General features: G+C 41.2%; 1 protein-coding gene across 4 annotated transcripts in view; it reads right to left on the reverse strand.

Annotated features, from left to right (window-relative positions):
- Nucleotides 1-26774, reverse strand: part of FARP1 (FERM, ARH/RhoGEF and pleckstrin domain protein 1) — a 219546-nt gene that overhangs the window by 165306 nt on the left and 27466 nt on the right. For all 4 annotated transcript variants that reach the window (XM_065678032.1, XM_065678031.1, XM_065678030.1 and 1 more), the window contains exon 2: nt 10715-10910. In XM_065678032.1, coding sequence (XP_065534104.1) covers nt 10715-10885 — 171 coding nt within the window. In that variant the 5' untranslated portion in view covers nt 10886-10910. The remainder of the gene's footprint in view (nt 1-10714; nt 10911-26774) is intronic.

Below are 26774 nucleotides of genomic sequence, written 5' to 3' on the forward strand. Positions count from 1 at the left end.
ACCTTTTGTGTAAGGTTTGACAAAGCATTCTCTTTCACATCTGTTTACACGCATTAACTTCATTAATTCTGAAAAATCCCTTTTATTTCAATTCTGCTCACCAAAACTGTGGTATCTGAAATTAATGTCAATAAGTAGTGCTCTCAGAGGAGACCCCTAGATCACCATCACTGCATAATGTAACCCACTTTATTTCCAGTAACTCCAGTCAATGTAAGACAATGCACAGTGAGGATCTGGCTTATCACAGAATCATAGAATTGTTTGGGTTGGAAGGGAACTTAAAAGACCATCTGGTTCCAACCCCCTGCCATGGGCAAGGACACCTTCCAGTAGACCAGGTTTCTCAAAAGCCCAACCAACCTGACCTTGAACGCTGCCAGGGATGGGGCAGCCACAGCTTCTCTGCGCAACCTGTGCCAGGGCCTCACCACCTCACAGTACAGATTTTTTTCCTAATCTCTAAATCTAAATCTCCCCTCTCTCAGTTGAAAACCATTACCCCTAGTCCTGCCACCACATGACCCTGCCAAAAGTCCTCTCCAGATCTCTTGTAGCCCCCTTTAATTACTGAAAGGTTGTTATAAGGTTTCCCCAGAGCCTTCTCTTCTCCAGCTCAACTCTCTCAGCCTGTATCCATTGCAGAGGTGCTCCAGCCCTCTGAGCATCTTTGTGGCCCTCCTCTGGACTCACTCCAACTGGTCCATGCCCCTCTTGCCTTTTGGGGGCAGCGCTGAACACAGCACTGCAGATGAGGTCTCATGAGAGCACAGTAGAGGGGCAGAATTACCTCCCTCAACCTGCTGGTCATGCTCCTTTTGATGCAGTCCAGGACACAGCTGGTGTTCTGTGCTACAAGGGCACACTGCTCAGAATGGGAAAGTGTTCTCCCTGACTTACAGACACTCCAGATCCAGCATCAGCTGCTCTGATCAAATGTGCTCCATGCAAAAGACCAGAAAGAGAGCTCTGTAACGAAGTATTATGAAGAGCTATACATCTCATCCATGCACAGAATACAAAGATGGATGTTTCCCAAGAAAGTTCAAAACTGAGAAGTTAGATAGGGGCGAGATGACATAAGAGAATAAAACTGAGCATCTGCACCAGCTAATGAAGCAATGAACTGTGAATTAGGAGCAAAAAATGTCCCCCTTCATGCATGAAGAACTAGCCTCTGAATATTAAGCAACATCTACACAGAAATACTGTCCACTACCTACTAAATGGAGATTATTACAAACAAATTCAGCAAGAAACTTATTAAGACATTATGTCATAAGAACAGGACCAGAATTATAATAGCAAGGCAAACTGAAGAAAGAAAAAAGAAGAAAGGACCCCAGCTTCAATCAGAAAACCAGGCGAGAAGGTAACAAAGAAAGAAATTAGGAGAAGAACTCGCTGCTGTGCGATGCATGAATATTTGCATCTGCCAACAGGACATCAAAAAGCAAATTGGCAAAGAGTCATAACTCACCGTTTGCTATTTATATTCTGGCAGTGTTACGGTTGTGCAATTTCTATCACTCACAGCCTCTTTTTTGGGGATGGGGATAAGAAAAGGAGATACTGGAATCTACTTCTGCTGTTGCTATTTGTATTCACTGAGTTATCTGGTGCTTGATGTATGCCTCTTGTATCACCTTATATTCAAGAACTGACATATTTATCCAAGAATGATTTTAACACACTAGTCGTAGTCAAATATGTACAATGGCTTTGGCAGATGTTTTCAGCCATGCATTTTATATAATTTATGCATTGGCATACAAAAGGCAACCTTTAATTGTGTGTGTGTATTGTAATCACAGCCTTGTCTAGGCACCTTGTCAGAGCAGTAAAGACAAGTTTACAGGTAAGCAGCCTACTCCTAAATCATTCTGAAGGCTTTTAAACTTGGGAACTGGTGGAGCCCCTTTAGTACCAAGATTAGACAAAGACATACTGTTTTAATCACTTTACCCTAGTTGCAGGTTTTTTAGTTTATTTTAAGCTGGTCAAATTTCACTTCAAAACCACAAATTATCTTTGGTAAAATCTGAATCGATCATCCCACTTGCGAAAGTTTGGGTATGGATGAGGATTTCACTATGCCATTGCAGAAAGTGTCTCTAGCTCTGCAGTACAGATGCAGCCTTTAACGGTGGTGAGTGTTTTTTCCCCATAGAGTTCAACATTTAATACAAAGACCTAATACTGTGCTGAGGAAGGAAATCATCATTGGAATAAAGTTGGTTGAAGGCTTAGGAGATACACCCAGAACACCTGCAGTGCTTCTGTTTGTTTGGAGAATACCGAGAAATCGAACCGCAAGTTTCAAAGGAGAGGCACAGAGGACAAGGAGGATAAGAAATATAAGGTGGCATGTTTCAGTGCCAGCCAAGAAAGGAATGAGAGATAACAACAAGAAAAATACAGAAGTGCTAAAATATGAACCAATCTAAAGTCATATTTGAAAACATTTTAACAGTTGGAGGTGTTCCTAACATTTCTCTCTCCCACCTCTGTGGCTGTGTATTTTCACATCAGCTTTATCCAAGTCTGAACCACTGCTAACATGACCCCTGACAAACACAGAATGACAAACATCCCAAGCCAAAAGACAAACCAAGGTTGGATGCAGAGAAAGGAATTGGTAGTAGGCAAATTAACCTGGAGAGAGCCATTTCAACAAGTTGTGTTATCACCAGGCAAAAAATGTTAATACATGACCATATTCAACTAAGAATGAATTGAAAGAGAAATAAATGGACAATTTATAACATTTTACTGCCCTTTTATCCTGTAGTGCTTAAGTCTTCCTTTACACGGATAGCTTTTCATTCTGTTCAAAATAATGGAGGAAAGCAACTGCATGGGGATTGTCCAAGAAAGGTTCCTTCATTTTTCCAACAGGGGAGAGAACAAATTACAGAGAGATATGCTTTTACTTGCAATTTATGTTCCTGAAATTCACACTGCTCTGAATGGTCATTCATCACACTGTGTGACATAGTCACATAGCAGTAGTGCTTTACATATGAGCCCAAGTTTTCTGTCATTTGCCTAGCCTTCTAAATGCCTGGAGTCTTAACATGAGATTGTGCTCTTGGAAAGCATAACACTTACGTTGCATTCGTTTAGCTATGGACAACACACACATAATTCATGAGAAAGAGGAAGGCAGTTATTTTCTCCCAGAAGCTTATCCTGCTCATTTTTTATGTCTCTCCAGAGCACATGGCCATAAGCAAAGACAACTGGTTTTCATACAGACCTTAAGGAAAGTAACTTAAGCTTGACCACCCTGAGCTGACAAAGAATGGGCTTAAGTAAATCACAGCATGCATGTGCACCACTGCAGCACAGCCCCAACACAGTCCACAGCATGCTTTATTCTGTAACTTCTCTGATACAACTAGGACAGAGAAAAGCAGCACTATGGCAGGTATAATTCACCCAGCCCAGCACATCAAAGCTAGACAGCACTGCCAGCCAACTATGGAGTGCAGGGAAGACTCATGTATCACTCTGGCATGGTTAGAAACTAAGAGGAAACAAAGGAATTTCTGTGGAACAAGTTAGGTGCCTGGATGATAAATGAAGTCTAAGCAATTGCCCTACACTCCCCTTAGAAGGATATACAAGCAACTCCAGAGAGCAATTAATCTCATCCTAAAATACGTGTTTGAGACAGGCATGATGAACAGCCTGTTGAAGGTACTATGTTTTCACCCTAACTATGAAGGGTGATTATCTGAGGCTTTGACATCAAGTTTTAAAATCTTTAAAGCCAGAAGGGATGAACCCCAGTCTCAGGGCAAAGGAAGAAAGCACACAGCAGACAGTTCAGCTCCACTCCTTCCTCTGACCAGAGGCAGAACATCCCTCCCATTGATCCTGAAACAGGAAACGCAGTCCTAACGGAATAAGCCTCCACTTCTGCCACCAGCTACCCACTCACCCATACACGTACACTTTGAAGAGGAGAGATGGCAAACACCTCCCACCATTCCATGGACAACTGCCATCTCCAAACAGGGTGGCCAAGAGGAACACCCTACGGCTGGGGACAGATCCCATGCTCCCCCCACAGAGCATCAATCCAGCCTCAATAGTACTGTGCAAACCAACTTAAAGACACAGACATGGTTAGAATTAACAGCATGCTTTCACTGACCCCTTCAGCTAGGGCACCAGTGCTCAGAAACGCCCACACACTGCCTCTTCATCCATGGCTGCTCTTGCCTGCGCCAGCTCTATCCTCTGCTTTGCACCAGCTCACCCACTGGTGCATGACTTGGTGAGTCAGCTGAACCATGAGAGGTGAAAAGGCAATTTTTGGGAAGCCTTCCCTGATTACAAGTTAGGCTAATTCATTCAAGGAAATTACACCCATTTCCCAGTTACCTTCAAATAACATCAATCCAGTCTGAAAATGCACTGGATCTTTTGGCGCTTAAAATTATATTCCCCACTTATTCTGTTCAGCCTACAGAATACTGTAATGAAATCAGCAGCTCAAGCAGCCTGCCGCCTCAGGTTACAGAAGTTTGCTTGTGGATTATTCTCTCCCCCATTTTGAAAAGCACATAGCTCATTAACACAAGTCACTAAAATTCCCTGTCTTTCAACAAGGACATTCTAATCATTTGTCAACAGAAATCACAGTTTACTGACTATCTACGAGGAATCTTCTGCTGAGAAAAATGCAACTGATGTGTTTCAGAATTACAGGGTAAAAAATGCTTTTCTTCTTGTAATTTCAGGAGATCTAGCAGGGTTGCTGTGACAAGAATGAATATTTAAATGCCTGATATTCATTGGAAATAGTCTGACAGTGACAGCCAAATAATTTCAAGCACAAGAAGAAAAGAAAGTCTCAAACTGATGAGTAACTGACATTTGACCTCCTGTTCACTTCCTAAGCTGGAAAAAAATGCAATTCATATTGAAGCTGAAGCTGGCTAAGAAGGCATAAACCACTGTTTCATGCTTCTGCATTGCCTTGCTGTCTAATGCTCTTATAAAATTGTTTTATTCACTGGTTATAACTGCATATTGAGGAGAAGGGTAAGTACCTAGGACAAAGCAATTACGGTAACCCAGAAATGTTACAGAAAATAATTTAAGCATTTATAAAACCGTGGCTGAAATGTCCAATTTAACAGAGTAACACAATACTTGTGCAAATTTATAACAAAGCACGTGTGATCTTTTTTATTAAGTATCAAGACTTCTAAATATTAAACTTTTCCTGGCACTTTTACAACGGGCTAAAGTCGGTGGGGAGTATGCTTAATAGAAGGCATCTTCCCCACAAAGAGAATATGAGCCATCATTATACGGCTGCACACACAAACAAAAGCAGCCAAACAAAAAAACCCACCCAGAATGTTAGCCTTAAGGAACTGCTCCCCATCAGGATTATGAAGTCCTCTCTGAAAATCTGGAATTCAAGGCATGGAAATTCCCTGCCAAAGTACTACATCTGAACTCCCGTGGAAGATAAAATGCTGTAGACCAAGACCATGTGGTCTTCTTTCTCAGATAACCTAAAGAGAAGGAAGCCTTTCTCTTCTGAGAGAAAAGCAAATTGAAATGAAATGTTTACAACTGATGTTTACTAAGGATTATACCCTCACCCTGCTTTCTATTAAGAGACTCCTGTTGCTTAAGAAACCTGGTGTTAATCCCTCAAAGTGGATGACATTTTCCAACCCTGCATATTTCACAAAGCTTGAACACATTCAGAGGGAAAGCAAGTTGACATAAGACACAAAACAGATGTTTAATGAACTTGAGTAATCCGACAGGCAAGTTTTGGTCTTTCCAAAAGACTGCCACAAAAAGGAAGCAACTATTTTCTTACAGACACAATAAAGAGGACTTTGGTTTGGTTTTAATTAAAGAGACCAGATGCTACTAGAAGAAGAATCCTTACCTCCTGTGATTTACTTTGATCTCACCTTTGATGCTAATGAGAAAGAAACAGCTCTGACTTTCTATTTAGTATCAGCAGTATCATTCCAGTCATATCAGTGTCATACACCCAAAGAGCAGAATATTATCAGTGACAAGCAACATGTCAGTCAGGATTAAACCTGGTCTGAGTCACCAAATCATTCTACAGCAGTCTAAGATGAGAATCAGTCATGTCTTCAGCATTACCTAGAAAGGAACAACACTGAGTCTTTCTGCTTAGAAGTTTCAAAGCAGATTATTTCTAGCACTGAAACAACTATAAAAGTAAATATAATATAAATGTCCTAATCACTAAACATTAAATGGTTTTCTTTTCCAGAATGATCTGCAGTAGATGCAATCATCAGTTACTTTTACTGTTTCTTAAAAGCTGGTTTTCACTTAAACTATAGTTTGAATCTACACAGGATACTGTACTAGAACAAACATAAGAAAATCCCTAAGTTTTACTATGATTATGTAGAATTGATCAACAGAAACACAGGTAGAAATAAAGCCAGAGCAAAATCAGGCAGAACTGTACATCTCCACCCTCTCTTGTATAGTACACAACTTCTATTTGGCCATGTTGGGTTTTGCAAGTCTTACGGCAGAGGTGCCTACCTTTCAAAATACCCAAGACCTATCTATATGATTATCATTATGTGTACAAGGGTAAAAAGTGTTCTTCCTCCTTCACATTAGTCATTTTAGCTAAAGCTGTTGCCTTCTTACCTACCAGAATGGGACTGTATTTGCTCATTCTAGCACATAGTCATAACTTGGCCAAACACTACCTAAAACAGACTGCTGTATTCTGGATGTCTGCAGTCTTCAGTCAGCATATCTAACTAATTTTTTCAGTAAATACAGCCAAACTGGAAATTAGAAACAAAAAGCAAGAGACAAAAATCTCTTCCACACTTGCACGCAACCCCTCCACAAAGCTAACACATCACCAATGACTGCAAGTGTTGAATGGTCATGAACCTTCAACTCATGGCCTTACTTTCAGGCACTAATCACCTACAACTGCAGCTGAAGCCACCTCTTGTCTTAGAGTTCACAACAAGACTCAAACTAAAGGTACAGTCATAAAAAGCTGAATAACTTAAAAAGGGGGAAGCATATTCTTCACAATTTATCTCCTCATAGCAGAATAAACAAAAAAGTGCTCAGAAAGACATTTGATGAATTTTATACTTTCCTTTTATGTTAAAGGCAGGAAATGCCAACTGAAAGTAATACAATCTTTTTTTTTGAAAGCAGCAGTGCCTACCTTCCCCCCACCTCCACAAGCATCTGTTATTTGCTTGAAAAGAATCATGCAACCAGCAAACTGAACATGTGTAAAAGAGCCGGGATCATCTATTCAAGCTTTTGCTGGCTTTTTGGAATATACGAATGTTTGGAAATTCCACAATGAAACATTGTTTGTTAACAGAAAGCAGCATGTAAGATTTTTCATATGTACCCTTCCTTTTACAATACTGCATTTGCAAAAGTTGATGAATAGGCCTGCATTGTGTTTCCCGTTTTTCAAGTCTCCCATACATACTCTCTCCATACACTTTATGGATTCCTTTCCTGGCAAAAAAATACCATCTACAGGCCCACATGAAGCCATGTGGATCTTTTTAGGCTTCTGAGAAGGTAATACAAAAAGCCAAACAAGGTGCAATTATATAGCATCGAAACACTAACACAAATAAAATCAATTTTCCTTTTGAAGGACAAATGACACCAGAGCTACTTCACTTTTAAACAGCCCAAAGAGCAGCAGCACTGGGGAGGGGGGAGGGAGCAAAAGTAGGTCATGTTTTTCTCCAGTTTTGTTATATACAGACCAGACACAGAAATCCAGAGGATTTTGCTCTAATAAAAACTATTCGTCTGCATATGATGGGAGAGAAAAAGAAGTAAAAATAGCAAAACCCAACACACAAAACCCAGCAAACAAAAAACCTAACACACATCCCCCCCAACCAAAACCACAACCCCCACAAAACAAAACAAACCCCCCCAAAACACCATACAGATAAGATCTTAACCCAGGTTTAGCTAAGGGAGACCCAAGTGCGGTGAACCTGTAACAGAAGGAATTGTAGGAGTACCAAGGAAGGAGGACTAGACAGATGGTCAGTCCCAACTACTTCACTGCTTCCCCCATACTCAGGAAGAAGTCATACCTGTATCTGTTCTTATCTATTCTCAGACTTCATGAACAAATGATAAACTGTCATGACTTAAACTCCACACTATCCTATAAGACACCATACAAGCAGCAACAAAACCACTCAAAGTTTGGCCCATTTGCTAACAGAGGAAAGATCATCCAGTAAAATTCCTGTAACTCTAGGAAACACAAACCCTGCTCAGTTTATACTTCTATCTCAGTTTATACTTCTATCAGTTTATACTCCTATTTGGGAGGCTGTTCTCATAACCATGGCACCTCAAGTCTTGGAAAGAGTAGTTCAGACCTTCAACCACAAAAAAAGCCTTTAACTCTCCACTGGAAAGCAAGTTCACAGATGTGCTTAGGCATGTATGTTTAACATCCTCTGCCCACAGCACACTTGCTGCTCCCAAAATATTTTGTTGAAATGGTGTCATTTTCTTTTTCTGTGTATATTGCACCCATCTGGCTAAAATGAGCAAGCTTATATATGGGAACATGGGTTTTCCAACATGAATAAACATCTCAATTTTGATGTACTAAAAGTTTTTCAGTTTTGTGAGATGGGACTATGAAAAAATAACAAACAAAAACCTTTTAGAGCAGAATGAGAATAATGTGTATTGGTCCATTTGGCTATGCATACCTTAAAGATAAAAGGTTTTAGGAAGCTACACTAAGAGACTTATAATCTAAACACCCTGCAAGTTTCACCACAAGTTCTGACTTTTAAATCAACTAGGTCTTCCTTGAATAGAAGTAGTTGTGGAATAAAAGCCTCAGAAAATAATCATGTCTCAGTGATGTGAAGAGAGAGTTATTTAAACCCAAGTCTTCCAGGTGTTCCTGAAGTTGGAAAACAAAAAGTAATGTTGATCTCTTCTAACACTGAAGAGCAAAATAATACTGTTTTCTCAAACTCCCAGAAGCAAAGCTGGAGTTACACAGATGCACTGCTTCCACACATTACTTATGCTTGCTTCTAAACAATTTAATGATAGGCACCTGATCTCGAAGTGGTTCCTACCAAGTGTTTGTTAAATAGAATTATTAACTCTCATAAATTGCATGTCATTTCCAAAGTATGGTGAAGTAGCAGCTGTGGAGAGGAAAAAAGCTTGTATCTGGGATAATAAGGATATTTGTACCATATAAGATAGGCAGCACAACTTTCATTAGCATTTGATAATTTAAACAAGAACTACACTTTTCAACAGAGATGATTACCTAAAGACTGCTAATTTTAGCCTGCTTGCTATGGATATTTGATATTCTGAAGGGCATAAAAGCATAATAAGTTGCTACATACATTAGCATTTAACTCGATGACAGTTCGGTGCACACATACCTGCCTGTCCAGAGAACTTTCTATTACAACAAAATCTGAGATTGAACACACAGTTGTAATTGTGTCACAAACAGCAGCAGAGAGCAGTCCAAAAAGCACGTGCATGTAGATAGACAAAACAAACAAAACCTTATAAACTGGTAAATTTGTTTTCTTTTTTTTAAATGAGGATTTTCCTAATCAGAATTCCTTCATCTCTAATATAGGAATAACATTTCCAGTGATGACCATGTTTTCACAGATCACTATATGTGTAACATCCATGTACCTCACTGGTAAACCTCCATTTCACAGAATGGAAAACTGACCCAAAGAAGGCATGAGAGTTACCATAGCTGCATAAAATTCAAGTTACAAAGGATGAAACTTTAACTCAGGTTTCCAGTTTCCTATTCCCTGAACCCTGAGGACTTTGAAAAATACACATTCCAGTATATTTTCATAACAGCAGCAATGTTCAGCAACCTTACATGTTAATTACTTAAGCATGGCATGTTAAAATCATCAGTGGTTACTAACAGCCAGATAGTGTAAAACAGAATCGGTCTTTGTATCAAAACTAACCCAAAGTGAGGTGTCCCTGTCCATGGCAGTGGAGTTAGAACTAGATGATCTTAAGGTCCTTTCCAACCCTAACATTTCTATGATTCTATGATTCTGATCACACACACAAAAGCAGTAGTAGCTCTTGTATCCTTGGCAAGTACAAACCTAAATTAAACTCAGAGTGGTATAGAAAAACTTTAGATGAGATTGCTTTGATTCTTCACTTGCACTCAATATGTGTGAGAGCACTTGGTACCTGTGAGAGTGACACAAATTAGTGAAGTTTCAAGTCTGATTTCAAGTTACTGGCCTAAGGACTTGCCAGAGGAAAAGAAAAAATTCTGTACAGATCTGTGGTTTACTGGATCAAGAGCAAACAGCATCCAGCAAATACATCAACTGCTCAGAAAGCAGAGGAAACCACTGATGTAACACTGGAATTAAAAACGAAACACCAAGAAACTGCACCTCTTCTAAAGCTGTTCAAACAAATGGAATAAATAATTGCAATTTACAGTTCACTGTTCAATGTTATTCTATTGCACCATCATCAATTTAATGCTGATATAACAGCCATTTTCTCCACAACATGAATTCAACAGCCAAGGGATCGCAGTTGAAATAAGACGCGAACTGGTTTGAAAATATGTGCTTTTAGAAATAATCTTTGGCCACTCCAACCTCCATGTCCTTACCGGAATGTCAAAAGTTTCTTGTGTGTCATCCAGCATCTGAATTTTGATGGAGACGAGTTTTCCTGGAGGTGTCATAGGTGGTTTCTGTCCATGCTCCAAGGTACTGATCCCAGCATTTTCCTGAGCTCCTAACCGGGATCCTGCTGTTGGTCTCTGCTCTGTTTCACCCATGTTTAGAGAAACGCGTTTCTTATATCTGATAAAAGAATAACAGCAAAGAAGACCATGTAAATAAGAGGTTTTGCACATAAGCATTATGGTATATATACTTACAGCTAATAAACCAGATGATCATTAACATGAAGTAATAACCATTGTGATTTTATTCTTTTCAATGTCTCATATGAAGGCAAGAAAATCAGGCAGCCTCTGTACTAAAGAAAAAAATAAAACACACAAGCTCATCACCTGCTGGTGGTAAGACTGACAGACTGAGTATAGTACTGCACCATGGGAAAATACTCCTTTACTCCTGGAAAAGGAAAGGAGACCACAAAGGAAACAGAGCATGACAGAACCCAGGTTTCAATGAATTATGCTAATTGTTATGTATTTATGAATGAGGAAGGAGAGGAAAGCAGTTGGCACAACTCATCGCTTGCTGGCCATCATTCCCTCCTGGCTATAATCAGCATTTTTTCCATTAGTCTTCCCAGCCTTCTCTGGCCCTCTGCAGCTGCCACCTTGCCTAAGGGTCTGTGATGCATGAAAGCAAAAGGGAGACAAGATGACCCCAATAACATGGCCCAAATATTTTGTGTATTCTGGGGACCAGTGTTACTCTACAACCCAGAGCCCAGCTTGATCCCACTGACAGACCAAGGACTGTGAGGATGTGCTACTGGGAAGGCCAAAAAATTAGCCAGAGCAATAACACAGATTGAGAAAAGCACAGGAAATCCTATTTCCCACAGAGCCCTGTAAGTGGGAGGGTAACACCAAGGAACACACCTTCCTCACTGTGCTAGGGGAAGGCTACACCTGCACCAGCTCTCTGAATGTGGGTGTCTGCTTCATGTCCATGGAAAGCAACCTCAGAAACCAGCACACTAATTTTGTTCCCACACAACTTTTGTACCACATTATACAGGGCATTTCTACTAAATTCTATCCTAAAACAGGAGCAGAGCTACAATGGTGGTTCAGTGTGATTTTTCATTAACTGCCACAAGTTTGAACCTTCTTTTATAATTCAAGGACTTAGTTTTACTTGTCAAACATTACACATCATACCAGAATTTTATTTCACTTCATCCCCCTGCCTTTTGACACTCTGGCTGGGTTTCTGATGAAACCCACTGCTACTGCCTATTTCTCTTTCTTGGTAATTGCATTTTCATTCCGCATGACTTTCATATGCTGATCAATTACCATTAAAAAAATGAAAACAAACATGTAGCATACAGAAAGAACAGAAATTTAACATTCCAGGTGAACAGAGGCACTGACTGGCCTTAACTCTGAGGTTATAGCTATTGAGAAGCCTATGGGAAAAAAAAGGAAGCACAAGGTAGCCTATGTATTAGTGAATCCATCACCAGTTCTATAATATACTATAAAGAACAGTGCCAGGTTATAAGACACCAGTCCCCTCCTCAAGGACAGAATAAAAACAGTCCTGTCTTCAGCAGGATATACTGTTTAGTACACATCATTCTTCCATGTCCTGACTAATGTGTTCCCACAGATTTTTTACACATCAAGAAGCTTGGAGTAAAAAAATTTACAACTGCACTTTGACTAAAAGAAGTGTTAGCTGAGAAGGAAGGGAATTAAAAATTAGGGATATAGTAAGTGCCAACAAGAAAGCTACAGTTAGAGCTAGGAGCTCCAGAAGAAGACACCAAGCTCTATATAACAAGACTCCAGGCCTATTTACAAATAAATCTGATTTTCCTGCATGTGAAGTACACAGGAGCATTTAAAAAGGTAACACATGCACCCACTCTGGAAGGGCCATTACACACAAAGATACTGATCAATATTCTTGTTAACTCCAAAGCTGTTTTAAGAGCTCTTCTGAAGTCAACACATCCCACAGACAGCATCAGCACAGCAGAAAGGACCTCTACAATTCCTATGTTACTACAGCAGATTTTGGCTAGGTACAGGCATTTAAAGCGGATGAAGAGGAAATCTGTTCTTTCCATTAAATCCTAAACATAGGAATCAATCCAATCAGTTCAAGGATACCATTAAATAATGACACAAGGAAATATTACAGAGCTTGAACCTTTCTATAAACGTTCTTCTGACTGGATGATGTAGTGAACAAGACAAAAAGACACAAATTTAGGAGCAAAAAACATCATGGAGGAAAGGTACAAGCCAGACCACTCCATATATACAGCTGAGATGTTTTTTATTAACAGTAATATTGAAACTCTTGTAATTACATATATTTAACACACACATGCTTCCGTTTGGAAGCAAAGATCTGAGAAGTACTGGACTCCCTCATCACATGCATCTGCTACTTAGAAAATTAAAAGCAGACTTTTCCTTTTTTAATCTGTATGTATAACATCAGCATGCTGCACTGGACATTATTTAAGTTGAGTTTTTTTTTCTGTATGACACTAGTCTCACTGTGGTGCTCTCATAGCAGCACAAAAGCTTTATTATGCCTTTATATAAGAGGCCTTAAAAATTACTACAATTGCCCCCTCTACAATAATGCAGGGAATCGGTCAAACGGCATACCTTTCTCCAAATCACTCTGAATCTAGAAGACAGTGAACTAAGACTGAACAACAGAAGAGTATTAAGGAAATATTGAGCAAACCTGGGTGGATGAGGATACCTAACATCTGTCACATGAGGAGAAGGATTAAGTTTGGAAGAGGATGGAGAATTTTAAAAAGCCTCTAGTAGAAAGACAAAGTTGATTAATTTGGGAGGGTATTATCATAAAATCACAGAATGGTTTGGGTTGTAAAGTACCTTAAAGCCATCTGGTTCCAAAGCCCACTGCCATAGGCAGGGACACCTTCCACTAGACCAGGTTGCTCAAAGCCCCATCCAACCTGGCCTTGAACACTGCAAGGGATGGGGCAGCCACAGCTTCTCTGGGCAACCTGTGCCAGTGCCTCACCACCCTTATAATAAAGAGCTTCTTCATAATATCTAATTTAAATCTACTCTCTTATTAACAGAGAAGAGACAGCAGTAGCCACCAGACTCCAACACATGCAGCCCTAAGCAAAACACAAATGAAAGTAGACAACCCATACAGGAGCAATGAGAACAGCAAATAAAAAGGACTCATCTGAACACTGAAAATTACGAGTTTCTGCCTGGTCTTTTTGACAGCTGGTAAAATGCAGGCCAAGATCACATCTATCATTTCTGCTGATTTGTGGGGTGTCAGTGCCCTTCTCAGTAGTGCTGTAGCGTCTGCAAAGATGCAGAGACACAATCTGCAGAGAGTTAACCTGCATTCTGACCTGTGTTAGAAGTTACCTGAGACAGCAGAGCTGCCAGTGGAGGAACCCTGGCACTTTCTGCTCTTTCCCAGCTCCCACGCATGCAGTCCTGCGTGATGCTGTGCATTGACACTGAGCCTCCCTCAATGCACTGCTCTAATGCAAAAGAAAATGGTTCAGTGTTCTGTTCTTTGCTGGATAAGCAAACTATATTGGTCTCAGCAGGCTGGCAAACCCAAGGCCAGGGTAAGCTCAGCCCAGCCAGCTGCTGGCAGGCCACTAGACTGGCTCAAGCCATCTCACCTAACTGGCACACAAATCTACAACTGCCATTAGTTAGATTAGTAAACCTGTTCTTGTCCTAATCACATGCTAACAATCCTTTTACAGAGATACTAAATGCTTAGATTAAAATTTTAAGTTCCATAGGTACTTATGCAATAGCTGGACAAAGGCCATGATGTAGGTCAGCATAGAGCTACTTTAGCCTTCCATGTTCAAAACAGGCACATTTAATAGAATTGGAAAGGTTCAGACCAATTAAAATGTCCAAGTATTTTTCTCTGTCAGGATGAAGAAAACAAACTGACCTAGTGTAAAGTGAACTAGGAGTATAAACAGCACTTTGGGAGGGAAGGGGAGAATGTCAAAACAGGATTACAAAAATTATGAAGTACTGAGGAAAAGAGAAGCAATGATCCACTGTTAGAAACGTAAGCAGAGCTCATGTTGGAATAGATACTAATCTGATTCGTTAACTGCTCTGCTCTCCTAGATCAGGCCATGAGGTCTGGACATTTGATGCAAGAGGTTCCTAGAGACTCCTGTTATAAGGGAAGAACAGTATCAGGTATTTAGGCTTCTTCCACTTCTTTTGCTTTGCTTAAACACATTTTCACAGCATGAAACAGAAGGCAGCACACTGTTCACTATACGCCTTTCAAAGGTGGGGAAGCCTGAGGCACAGTGGGATGATGTGACTGGCCTGTTAAGTCACTGAGCAGACCAGCCGCAGAGCTAAAGCTGCAGTCAGGGCCTCTCAGTTGCTGGCCCACTGTGTCCCAGTTCATATGGAATGAAATATTTGAAAGAGATTACAAAGTAGCTGATATAACACCAGATGAGACGCCTCAAACAGACTCAATCGTTTACAAATGATCATTAAGATCTAGGAAGGCACGAGAGGACTATAAAGGAACAAATTCAATCCAGATATTCCAAAGGATAATGAACATGAAGCAGCAAGGAGAAAGAAGGGCAATCCAGACAAACTTTTTGCACATGCTTTTAACTCTCAGCTTCTTGTAAAACTTTTGGAGAGCCTCAGCTGTGGAGAGGACTACAGTGAATACCGTAGCTAACACTCCTGTCGAGTACCCATCTTCAATTCTAAGCACTTTCAGTTTTGCAGGAAAACATACTACTCGACAAACTAGAGTTAGTTTTAGGAATCACAGTAATTAAGTTATAAGGAAGACAGTAATATGCACAGGTCACATGTGGAGGGCAAGAGGAACATGAATTTCAGACTGAAACTAAATTCAGTCCGGAACAACAGGGAACAGACCAAGCACCAATACAGTTCAGGCTTTTGTACTTTGTGAAGAATTATCCCAGTTAATTTCCACAAGTCCATGGCAGAGGTGTACAAAGCAAGTGCAGTGAAAACTTTCAAGTCAACTACTATCTGCTGAGTCTTTGGTAGTTTCTCATGGGAGAATATTAAAGATTTCTCAGAAAATCTTTTAAAAGTCTGATTTTCTTAAGGAACAACCAAAACCCACAAACAGCTGCCTCACTAACACAAAGCTTACGCAGGGAGCTTGGAACTAGATGATCTTCAAGGTCCCTTTCAACCCAAACCATTCCATGATTCTGTGCTTCACATTACTCTGCACACAGCCTCATACACCCTTGACATTACCCAAAGGTCCTTACAAAGAAAATATACATTAGAAATCTGACATAAACCCAGAAGTTTTTCATTAGGCTAATGGACCAGCGTTTTTGTGAAGCAAAGAAATTTGACACCAAAAGCTCTTAACAGAAAAATAGCTCAAGCTTGAAGGGCAGTAGTACAGACACAGGTGCTGGGTGTCTGCTTCCCTGCTCGCACCCAGCAGACTAAACTTGGTTGCTCAGCCTCTAACGGACATGTTGCAGCTGAAGGTGGTTGATGGATTTGTGTTCAGACTCCTGTCTGCCCTTTCTGCTCACATATGCAATCTTCACATAGAGAAGGAAGCATTATAAAAAGCCAATTCTTCTGCACCATTGGGCTGCCTTCCAGAATAAAATAAAATAAAATAAAATAAAATAAAATAAAATAAAATAAAATAAAATAAAATAAAATAAAATAAAATAAAATAAAATAAAATAAAATAAAATAAAATAAAATTACCATTATAAATTACAGCTGCTTCATGAAGTCAAAATTAGGGAGGGTCTAGGTGAGGTATGGTCAAGAAGATCAGCACTAGCAGTTCATGGCTGGTTCCCTGTACAGTCAGTGGAGAACAGGATGAAGGGGGAGCTCCTTCACTGGGCTTAATTTCTAAACACACACTTATTTTTCCTGTCCCTAAAGACACAAAAATTAACTCTTCAAACCTGCCTTCCAAAAAACCCACCACGGCTGACTACCTGTTCCGAGTCTCAGAACCAGATACCTTAGAATTCTGCAGACTTCCTAAAATTTGCAGCAATAAGAAATGTCCTCAATGAAGGCATCCATATATGGATGTGGATAATTCATCAATCTCTCATGAAAATGAAGACAGCCCATGAAGTTGCCCACCTAGTTCAGACTCTGAAAATACCTAAATCACAGTCTTACCCTTTAACCCGCTATGGTCATACAGATGGACAGACTAAGTACTCAGAGCTGTTAACACCAAAACAGCTAGAACATGAAACCAATGTAAAATTTAGGGACCTAAGCAGTAAGTAACACAAAGCTTTAGAAACTCAAACTATTCAGTATGCTGATAATATAGCCTGAAATCTAGGATAATGAACATTTATGTACGTACAGACCAAAAAAAACCTCTTGCAAGCCTATCAGTACAGCATTCATTACTGCTTCTACCTTTAGGGCCATTCACTACCAACTGGAGCTCATTTATCTTCATTGCATTCAGGTCCTCAAGCTGTCTGCCATTCTGTAGCACTAGCAGCTGTCCCAGATTCCAAGTCCTCTGCCAGATGTCAGCAAAGAGCAGTCCCATCCTGCACAAAACTGATGTATGCTATCTTTCTTCCTCAAACACGTACCTGTCAGTACATCTATCAGCAAGTGCAGTAATGGATTTTTGTATGCTTTTGCAATTGCCTCTGTGAAAATCCTCATCCTTTAAGCATAAGTACAGATTGTTCTGTGAATCAAACCAGTCTAAAAATGTCTTTTTAACCTACAAAATTAAAATTATTTTTGATGACTGTCAGTGGTATTAAACAAGACAGTAAACATATTTATTCACTCTGTGCTGTGTTTTCTGGACAGCCTTGCATTAGAAACTTATTGCAGGCAAGGAATATTTCTTTTTCTTCCCTGCATCTTACACTAGCAAGCCAAGCCATCACATACATGTAAGTGAGCCATTAAATGAAGCCTTTGTGTGCTCATCCTCTCAAAGGAACCTCTCAGAAACTTCTTCATACAAGTTACTCTTGCCACTGGTTGTGACCATTTCCCTGTCTCTAGGGACTTCTCTTCACTTGTACCCTTGCACCATGATCAATGCTACTTACTTGAATCAGGAATGCTAATACCCTCTTCAAACCAACACAGCCAATTTTTAAGTTTCTTCTTCAAGTTTTAAGTCAGCCAGCTTGAAGGTACTGTACAAACAGGTAATTCTGGCTATTCCTGGAAGGAAAATTAATGTCTCATCTGCTAAGCCAAAGGGATGATTAGTTCCAATTACTCTATTAGTGACTCTCCCCTAAGAACAGTGTTTTCCCGTCAGACTCCCTTGCAGTCTGAACAAAATAGGGAGCTCCTGGAGCCATGAATCCCTTAATAGTCCAGAGGGAGATATTTCTACACAAATGCTTTGTTATTAGACACTTAAAAGTTGAATTAAATATTGCCCAGTTGATTTGCATTTATTGCATCACCATTTAACTACTGGGTATTTATAACTCACTTGCACATGAAGTTTAACACAGTGTTTTAATCTGAAAATACTTTCCTGCCACTTTCACAATTGAACAGACCACATCTTTTCTACAAACATTTCTGCTTTACCATGGGGCAGAAGGTGGATGTTTCTTCTTTTCTGTGAAACTCACAACCTGCTGAGATGTTTCTCAACCTGTTGTCAAACTGCCTGCATAAGAAATGATGCTTAGGAAGAAGCTGTAAGCTACCAGTATCATATTCTTACATTCGATTTCATTGCCACCCCTTCCATTTTGCATAACCTGTTTTTGCCAATTCTGTCACTAAGACCTCTGAAAAACTAAAACTCAGCATGGTTGCACAAGTGAAAAAAAATGCATTTAAAAGAAAAAAATCCACAGGGAAAAATAAATCAGTAGTGAGTGCACAAAATACATGAAGTCACCCAGCTTCCTCTACTGAGTCACCAGTCCTTTACTGATGATATAATGTGTTGTAGAAGTGACAAAGCACATGTTATAATTTTACAAAGACCTAAAGCATTTCAAAGTTGAGATACAAAAGCATAGCCCAACGGGGCAAAAAGCTATTTCACATTATGGACAGCAAGACTGTGGAAGCTTTATTGCCACACGGCAAATGCTAGGAACATATAAGGAGAGTTTAGAAAAACCTCTCTTGCATTTCCAGCCAGCACAGAGTTTCTTGATCAAACAGGTCATCACCTGAGCCCACAGTTTGTCATTGGAAAACACAAGCAAGTGGGCAAGAACTTAAAGCGGTTTAGTGGTTCAATAGCAGTACAAATCACTGAAGTACAATCCTGAAGCCATTAAAAGCACTTTCCAAAACCCTTTCATGCCATCCCTGTGCATAAATAAAGCTGTTGCACCAGCTGGAGTGCTCTGGGCTCATTCACCCATACAACACCTCATGTGAAAGCCAAGCGGAATGTGCTTATAGTAGAAGAAAGTAATCTGATTTACTTCCAGATTTAACAGAATTCTGAATGGGATCCAGCAACTCATACCCAAGCCTCAAGCATAGCACAGACATTTTCCATGAAATAAAAACATGTCAAAAGAATAAATAACACATTACATTAATACTACTGTTCAGCAGTTGGGGGAAAATCTGATACAGTCCTGCTTTTGAAAAATAAAACAGCTCAGGGGAAACACTATTTCTCTGAACCAAGTATGAGTATATAGGAGAGGTATTCATACTGCCTAAATGCAAGCTGGCTCCTCATGACAGCTCTCAAACATCAGAGCCTAATTAAGGTGCTCAGTGGCCTTTTGGAGGAGAGGCCTTCTTCTCTCCTTGAGCATGCAGACCCCTAGCAGAAGGCCAAAATGTGGCAGTCAGCATGCCAAGACCCCATTCTTTCTTTTGAGAGAGATCAGTTATGATTACTGCGTTATGGTATGTTGCACAAGTATGGAACAGAAGCTGGTGAGGTTGCCACCACCCACACTGCACTGCATGGAAGGGGTGGCCAGTGGCTTGAAACCACAGAGGACAATGACAACAGTGTTCGGCATTATGCAGCCGGGGAAGATGCCTACCCAGACATGTTAAAGTAAGCCATAATGGCCTCGACTGGTTTCCTTTTGGCCAAAGCTTGTGATCAGACCGCCACAAAATTATTACATAGGTCTTCCACCAGGAAAAACATATTTATGGTCACAGTTGCATGCTCAGTATACAATCTACTATATCTACTATAAAAACAGAAAAACATCCTGCAGGCTTTAAATATTTAAGCATCTGTTCTCCCCAAAAACCACAATTTCTTTCTAAGTTTGTAAAACTGCTTGGTATAACTGAATGTACAATATTACTATTTTTTTTATTCAGTCTTTCAACAGAAGCCTTTATTATGCTTGACCAAGGACATACCACACTGGGTAATGACACAGCTCCCAGTCAAAAATGCTCACACCATCAAGAAAAAAATAAAAATGCTTTATGTACTGCTGTTGAGAAAACAATTTAATAGATCCACTGTTCAACATCTTTGTTGGTGACATGGACAGTGGGACTGGATGCACCCTCAGCAAGTTTGCCAACAACACCAAGCTGTGACGCAGCTGACAGGCTGGAGAGAAGGGATGCTACCCAGAGGGACTTTGATATGTTTGGGAGACGTGGACCAATGCCAAATTGATGAAGGTCAACAAGGCCAAGTGCAAGGTCCTGGGTTGGGGCAATCCCAGGCACAGCTACAGGCTGGGCGAAGAAGAGATTTAGAGCAGCCCTGTGGAGAAGGACTTGGGGGTGTTGGTTGCTGAGAAGCTCAACATGACCTAGCAATGTGTACTTGCAGCCCTGCAAGGGCAACAGGGATAGGACAAGGGTAATGGCTTTAAACTGAGAGGGCAGATTTAGATTAGATGGTAGAAAGAGATTCTTCACTGTGAGGGTGGTGAGGCACTGGCACAGGTTGCCCAGAGAAGCTGTGCCTGCCCCATCCCTGGCAGTGTTCAAGGCCAGGTTGGACGAGGCTTGGAGCAACCTGGTCTAGAGGAAGGTGTCCCTGCCTATGTCAGGGGGGGTTGGAACTGGGTGATCTTGAAGGTCCCTTCCAACCCAAACCATTCTAAAATTTGCATCCTGGTGGACTATTACAAGTCATGAGGCATGACTGTAGTATCCACATTCAAGTACCCTATAGTGTTTTAAAATAATGTCTTTATTCTTCCTTCAAAAAATATTTTTAAAAATATAGCAAAACTTCCAAATTTGCTCAGGTTTCTACCTCATTTCTCTTCGTGCGAATACTGGAACCTATAAAAGATCCATGGAGAAACTCTACCTGTGCTGAATAGCACGGTCCAAACACTGTCTACCCCTGTTTGTCTGACAACAGCTTTCCTGATTTTCCAAGATACAGTACTTTTCTGTCTTTACGTAATTGATAACACTGCCTTTATTTGTGAACAGCTATCAGAGATACTGTGAGGCAGAGATACAAATATACTGCTGCCACAAGTAAGTCCTCATTTTATGTCTGGTTAATAGAAGTATTATATATGCTGCATGAAAACAGACTGGGCTCGGTTTTCATGTAAGAGAGATTTAGACCAAAAAGCTCTACTAGCTGCTGTTGTACCTACAAAATAAGATGCTTTTCACACTGTAACTTACTTCACAATCAAAACTGGCATAAGTTACTCCAAAGCACAGCAGCAGTAGCGCAAACTTTGGAAGCTGAACCTAGAGAAGGGCTTGCCTGCTTAACCACCCCATTGTCCCTTTATCAACAAACCTGTTTCAGGGCAGATTACATCCCTGCAGCTTCTGTTACATTTCAAAACTAATTACTCACCTGCTTAGAAATGTGAAAAAGCATTATCTGTGGAATCCGTACTTTTTACTACTAAAGGGGACAGTGGAAAACATCAGTTCTCTTGTTCCGTTCTCTTCCTTGCAGCGGTTGCAAGGAGAGAAAGCAGAAATACTGTCAAACCAGCTAACTGGTCTGCACTGACCTCCTCAAAATATCAGAAGTAACACTCAAAACAGCCTTTACAATCCAGGCAGATGGAGAGGCTCAAGACTCAGTTCCTTTTGTAAAATTCAGACATCAAGACATAGAAGTTGTCAGTGAAAAATCAAGCAGAAAGAGGGAGACAGTAAATAATACATTTCAAATCATTCAGAGTGATCACCGAAAGGTTTTGAAGAGTCCTTTCACTAAATACAAGTTTCCCATTAAAGCAGCACAGCACGGTGCACTGCTGTACCAGGCAAAAAGGGAGACTGGGTATTGGATTGCTCTTCCTTCCCTTGGAGAACATCCTATACGCCTTATATTCCTTTCTTGGCTCCTGAGCCTGAAGTATCTTTAGAACATGCTGAATACGGAAAGCAGCTTATGTACCCACATGCAGTAGTAGTACACAGCATACCCATGGCAGTCAATGACCTCTGAAGAGTAAATAACTAGTATTACCCAGGAGTTTTTCCTTGCTCGGCATGCTCGAACGTTGCACACTTTCCCAATGGCAACCCAACATCTCCTCACAGAGTGGGCAAACACAGGCCAGCCTGGGAACAGAGGAGCCCAAGATGACTTTCATTTCCATGGCTGCCCAAACTGGAGCGGTTCCAGGCCCTGGAGAGGAGGGAGCCCATCTTTCCTGCGCTGGCATGGCAGGGCAGCAAGGAAGCGGAAGGCGTGCATCTGGAGCATAGCAGGGATAAGTGCCAGACCCAAGGGAGGCAAAGGAGCAGACTGGAACAAGGGCCCGAAACAGGAGAGGAAGAGAGTGAAATGGGCAGGGAAGCAAGCCAAGGATCCTGAGGCAGTACACAAAACAAGGCAGGAAAAGCCAAAAGACAACTGCATGCGAGAGAGAAACTGGACAAGGATGATAATGGGGGCCTGGGACAGGCAAGGGATCTGGTCTCTGGCAAGGAGTCTGGAAGGGAGAAGAAACCACAAGTGAAAGATAAGAGAATACGAAGCCAAGAACTGGAGACAGGCCCTAAAAAGTGCAGAAGGATTGTCATGAAGTGCAAGACAAAGGAGACAGAAGGAAAAAGCTGCTTCTCACAGAGGACTAAGTCCACTTTTTTCCAGTGGTAGGACCTGCAGACAACAGTCATGTCCTACGTGCATGCACAAACTCAGGGGCTTCCCCCTCTCTCACCATAGACAACCACACAGAGGAGCACAATGGTTTGCTGCCATTCACTTCTCACCCCAGTAACAGAACTCTCCAGCAGAGGATGTAAGCTTCACAATGGCTCTGGCAGTTTTCATTGTCAAAGAGAATGGATTCTCATTTTTTCTCTAAAAAAAGGGGAAAATTGCTCACCTTATAGGAAGAGATAAGAATCAGAAATTGTTTCTGTTTAAGCATGCCATCAAACCACAAGTTACCCTTTCCTGTTCTTGCGCATCATAACCTTCACTGATTTATCTCCTTGGCCCTGCCAAAGACCACTCTTGTCTCTCACCGCTCAGGGGAGCACTGCCAGTTACAGGGAAGGCACTCAGGGTTTATTTTTCCCACCCTGTTCTATCCTTAAGACTTATTAACTACTTGTACTCTGTTGTTAAGACAGAATTAACAAGCATCTTTCTGTATAGCAGCCTGATAAGTACTCTTAAAAAGTACTTACTCCAACTTCACGATACCCTTGTGAGAGGAGAAGGCATCACATTACCCTGATACATGGGGAATTACAGACAGAAAACCTGGATCTTGAAGACACACAGATACTGACTCCACTAGGAATGTGGAGTCTAAATACCTTTATTGATCTAGGTCATGCAGACTGAAGTCCAAAGCAAACCCACTGATTCTGTATTCCCAGAATGAGACTCCTAGAGCTAAATTGTTCTTTGAGTATTTCACATCCCGCAGCTTTCCTTACACATAATTACAGGTCCTTTTACTACAGGCTGCATCCAGGAGCATGAGGTTTTCTGAACATCAGCTCATGGATCTCAAGATTATCAAGAGTTTAACCATTTTCTGGGTGCTTAAGTCACTTCCTAACAATGAAGGGAACTCCGTCAAAAACTGAATGCAGGTCCTTAGGAGCAGGAGACCATCAGGTCTCTTCAGCCACACTCCTCTTTCAGTATCTGCAAAGGGCAAGAAATGACACCTTTCTCACAGACAGGATAATACACAACAGTGTGTTGCTGTAGAAGAGTTGTCATACCGAACAAATAAGATAGAGATTGAGAGACAGGAAAAATGCAACTAATTAAAGATTGCGTCATAAGTCACAAAAAGGAAGAATTACACCTTTTCACTATGGACTCTGCTTTGTGACATCGATCATGTTCTTTAAATAGCATCTAATCTATAATGATATTTGAAGAATTAAGATTCATTGACTTCTTCAGTGAACTTTAAAGAAAGCAACTAACATGACTGGCACTACCTCGAGAGTCCAGAAAACAGTATTCTTAATTTTTGCAACTCCTGAATATGAATACTTCAATTCCTACAAGGTCTGCAAGCGAAGCATCTGTCTTCAAATAACACTTCATTATCCAGACAAAACAAACGGCATATCATTTGATGCTTTTGGCATTGCTTTCACCTCGCCCCCAATTTCTCTACTCCTCTAGATGCACAGAGGAACTCAAGAGCTCTTCCATATAGGCAACCCCCTATCTTTGCTTCTATCCATCCGCCACCCCCAGATACACCCACCCACCCATCTCTGCATCTTCTTATGGAGGAGGTGAGCACTCATTCAAAGTTCTGGGCATATTTCAAGAGCATTCCCACGTGGAGCACACTGGTGCGCAGAGCAAGGAAGTGGCTGGAAGGGTTGGAGAGAATAAAAATGGGTGCAAAATGAGAGCATTTGAAACAAAAGCATAGAATAGATGAGAGGGGAAAGAGATGGTCAACTACTGTGCATTGATGTAAGAATCGACCTGCATAATGTTATGTAAATTTGTGCATAGAATATTTTCAGGGTTTAAAATCATTACATCAGAAGGAAAGTCCACTCCAAGAAACATTTGCCAGGTATGTAAAGAAATAAATGAAAAGAAAAATGCAGATCCCCTATAGCATCAGACAAGATTATATCATCATAGGGTCACTAACATGGCCAGGCTCTGCAGTGTGGGCTGGCCTGCATGAAGCAGACTGTGCTTTTCCTGAGGGAGCACACGACTGAACGCAGATGGTAGTCAGTCATTCTCTCATCCCTGAGGGCCCCTAGGAACTCCTTCAGTTTCCATTTGGATTGGGAAATAGAAAAAAATCACTAACTGTGAAAACACTGCATTGCTACCCCTTATAGCCAGGAAGCCCTGTATTTTGTGGAAATCCCAGCATGTGTCCTTGAAAAGGACGGCAAACTCACCTCTGCTCCAAAAGGAACAGAATGGTTCTTCAGAACCACAAGAAAACAGCCAGCCCAACCCACCCATGCCCCTGGCCCAAATACTCTGCCCTATATGGGCGGATGAAGAGGCCATGGCAGGTCCCAGCCTCTGTGGAAGGCTGAGAAAGCATGTTTCTCTCACTTGTACTTGAGGCATGCTTTTTTCCTGCTCAAAACCAGGCATATAAATACTGCAGAGTATCACACACACAAAAGAAAGCGTAGGCACATGTTGCAGCAACTGAATGCAATGCAGCATGCAAGCAACAGAAAAGACTTCATAGCAAAACATCAAAAATTCAACTGCTAAGCTTTATCTGACCCTTCTACCCCTACATATACACACACTCCTGGATAAGGTTTAATCTCTCCTGAATAGCAGTCCTCCCTTAAGTTGTCCTACCCACAGTCCTCTCTACCCATCCTATACCATCTTCTTCCTAAATAAAGAAATTTTATCCACAGGGGTATGGGAAAAGAAGCCGTAACACTGATCAGTGCAGAAATATGGGAAAATTAGAAAGTATTTACAATCAGGAAACAAGCCAAAAGAAGTGAAGGAAATAGCAATACTCTGCAGCCATTCACAAATGTACCGGCACCCTGACATCACATCAGCCCTCCTCCATTTACGCCCCACAGAGCAAGATTAGGGCACCCTGACCACAAAAGCACCAGCAGGAAGAAAGAAAAGGCAGGGTCCCAGAAGCAGGACATACAAATCAAGAACCTTACCGCAGCTTCTCTGGGGCACTCAGAGCGTTGGTCGTAAAAAATGGACCTTGTTTGCCATACAATCTGCTAGCAGACCACATGAATTTTTTCCCCCTTTCCAATTTAACCCAGAACGCTTTCCCTTTGCTCCAGAACCTGTCACTAAAACATACCTGTTGGTAAGTCAACTGTCAGGCTATTTACTTGCTTTACAACATAAATAGGCACAGGGCAAGCCTCAGGAGTTGCGCACTGAATACAGGCCCGGTAACACAGTATCTCCCCCTTTTTTTAGTTTTTGGCCCATCAGTTCAACAGGAAGCAATGCAGGAAATCCAAGGCATTGGTGTGATTCCAATCCATGCCCTTCCTGTCTAGGGAGAGAGATCTAAAAGCATCCGGAACTCCTGCTAACAGAAACAGTCAACACCTCTGTGGAAGGCAAGGAGGGGGGGGAAATTCAACTACCCAACCCAAAGCTAAACATAGTTTAGCAGGTACATATCAGAAGAGACCATATTAACTGCCAAGCAGCGTTCTACCTCCATTTTTCTGACACACACAGACAAACAACACTGCAAATGGCAGGTTGCGAAGCCATGCCCAAGCAAGCTTTAAGCCAGTCAGCCAAGGCTGTGTGTAAGCTGCCATACTGTCTCAGTGAGGATACTGAGAAGAGGAAGTAGTGGTCGCCCATGGCCTCCACTAGCTCCTTGCTGCTGCATCCCAGGTTCTGTTGTACACAAAGCAGTAGTTTAAAATTTGTCCTTCTAGTTACAGCCACAATCCTTATCCTGTTTGCAACACCCTAGTTGTAGGGTTGCAGGACACACAGTGAAGCAGCCAGTCTAACTCCGGAAGACAAGCCTGCTCAGCGAGCAGCACAGGCTGCTAAAGGCACATCATCACGTACTCTATACATTCCCAC

This window comes from Lathamus discolor, chromosome 4 (genome assembly GCF_037157495.1).
Source record: "Lathamus discolor isolate bLatDis1 chromosome 4, bLatDis1.hap1, whole genome shotgun sequence".
NCBI classification, from domain to species: Eukaryota; Metazoa; Chordata; class Aves; order Psittaciformes; family Psittacidae; genus Lathamus; species Lathamus discolor.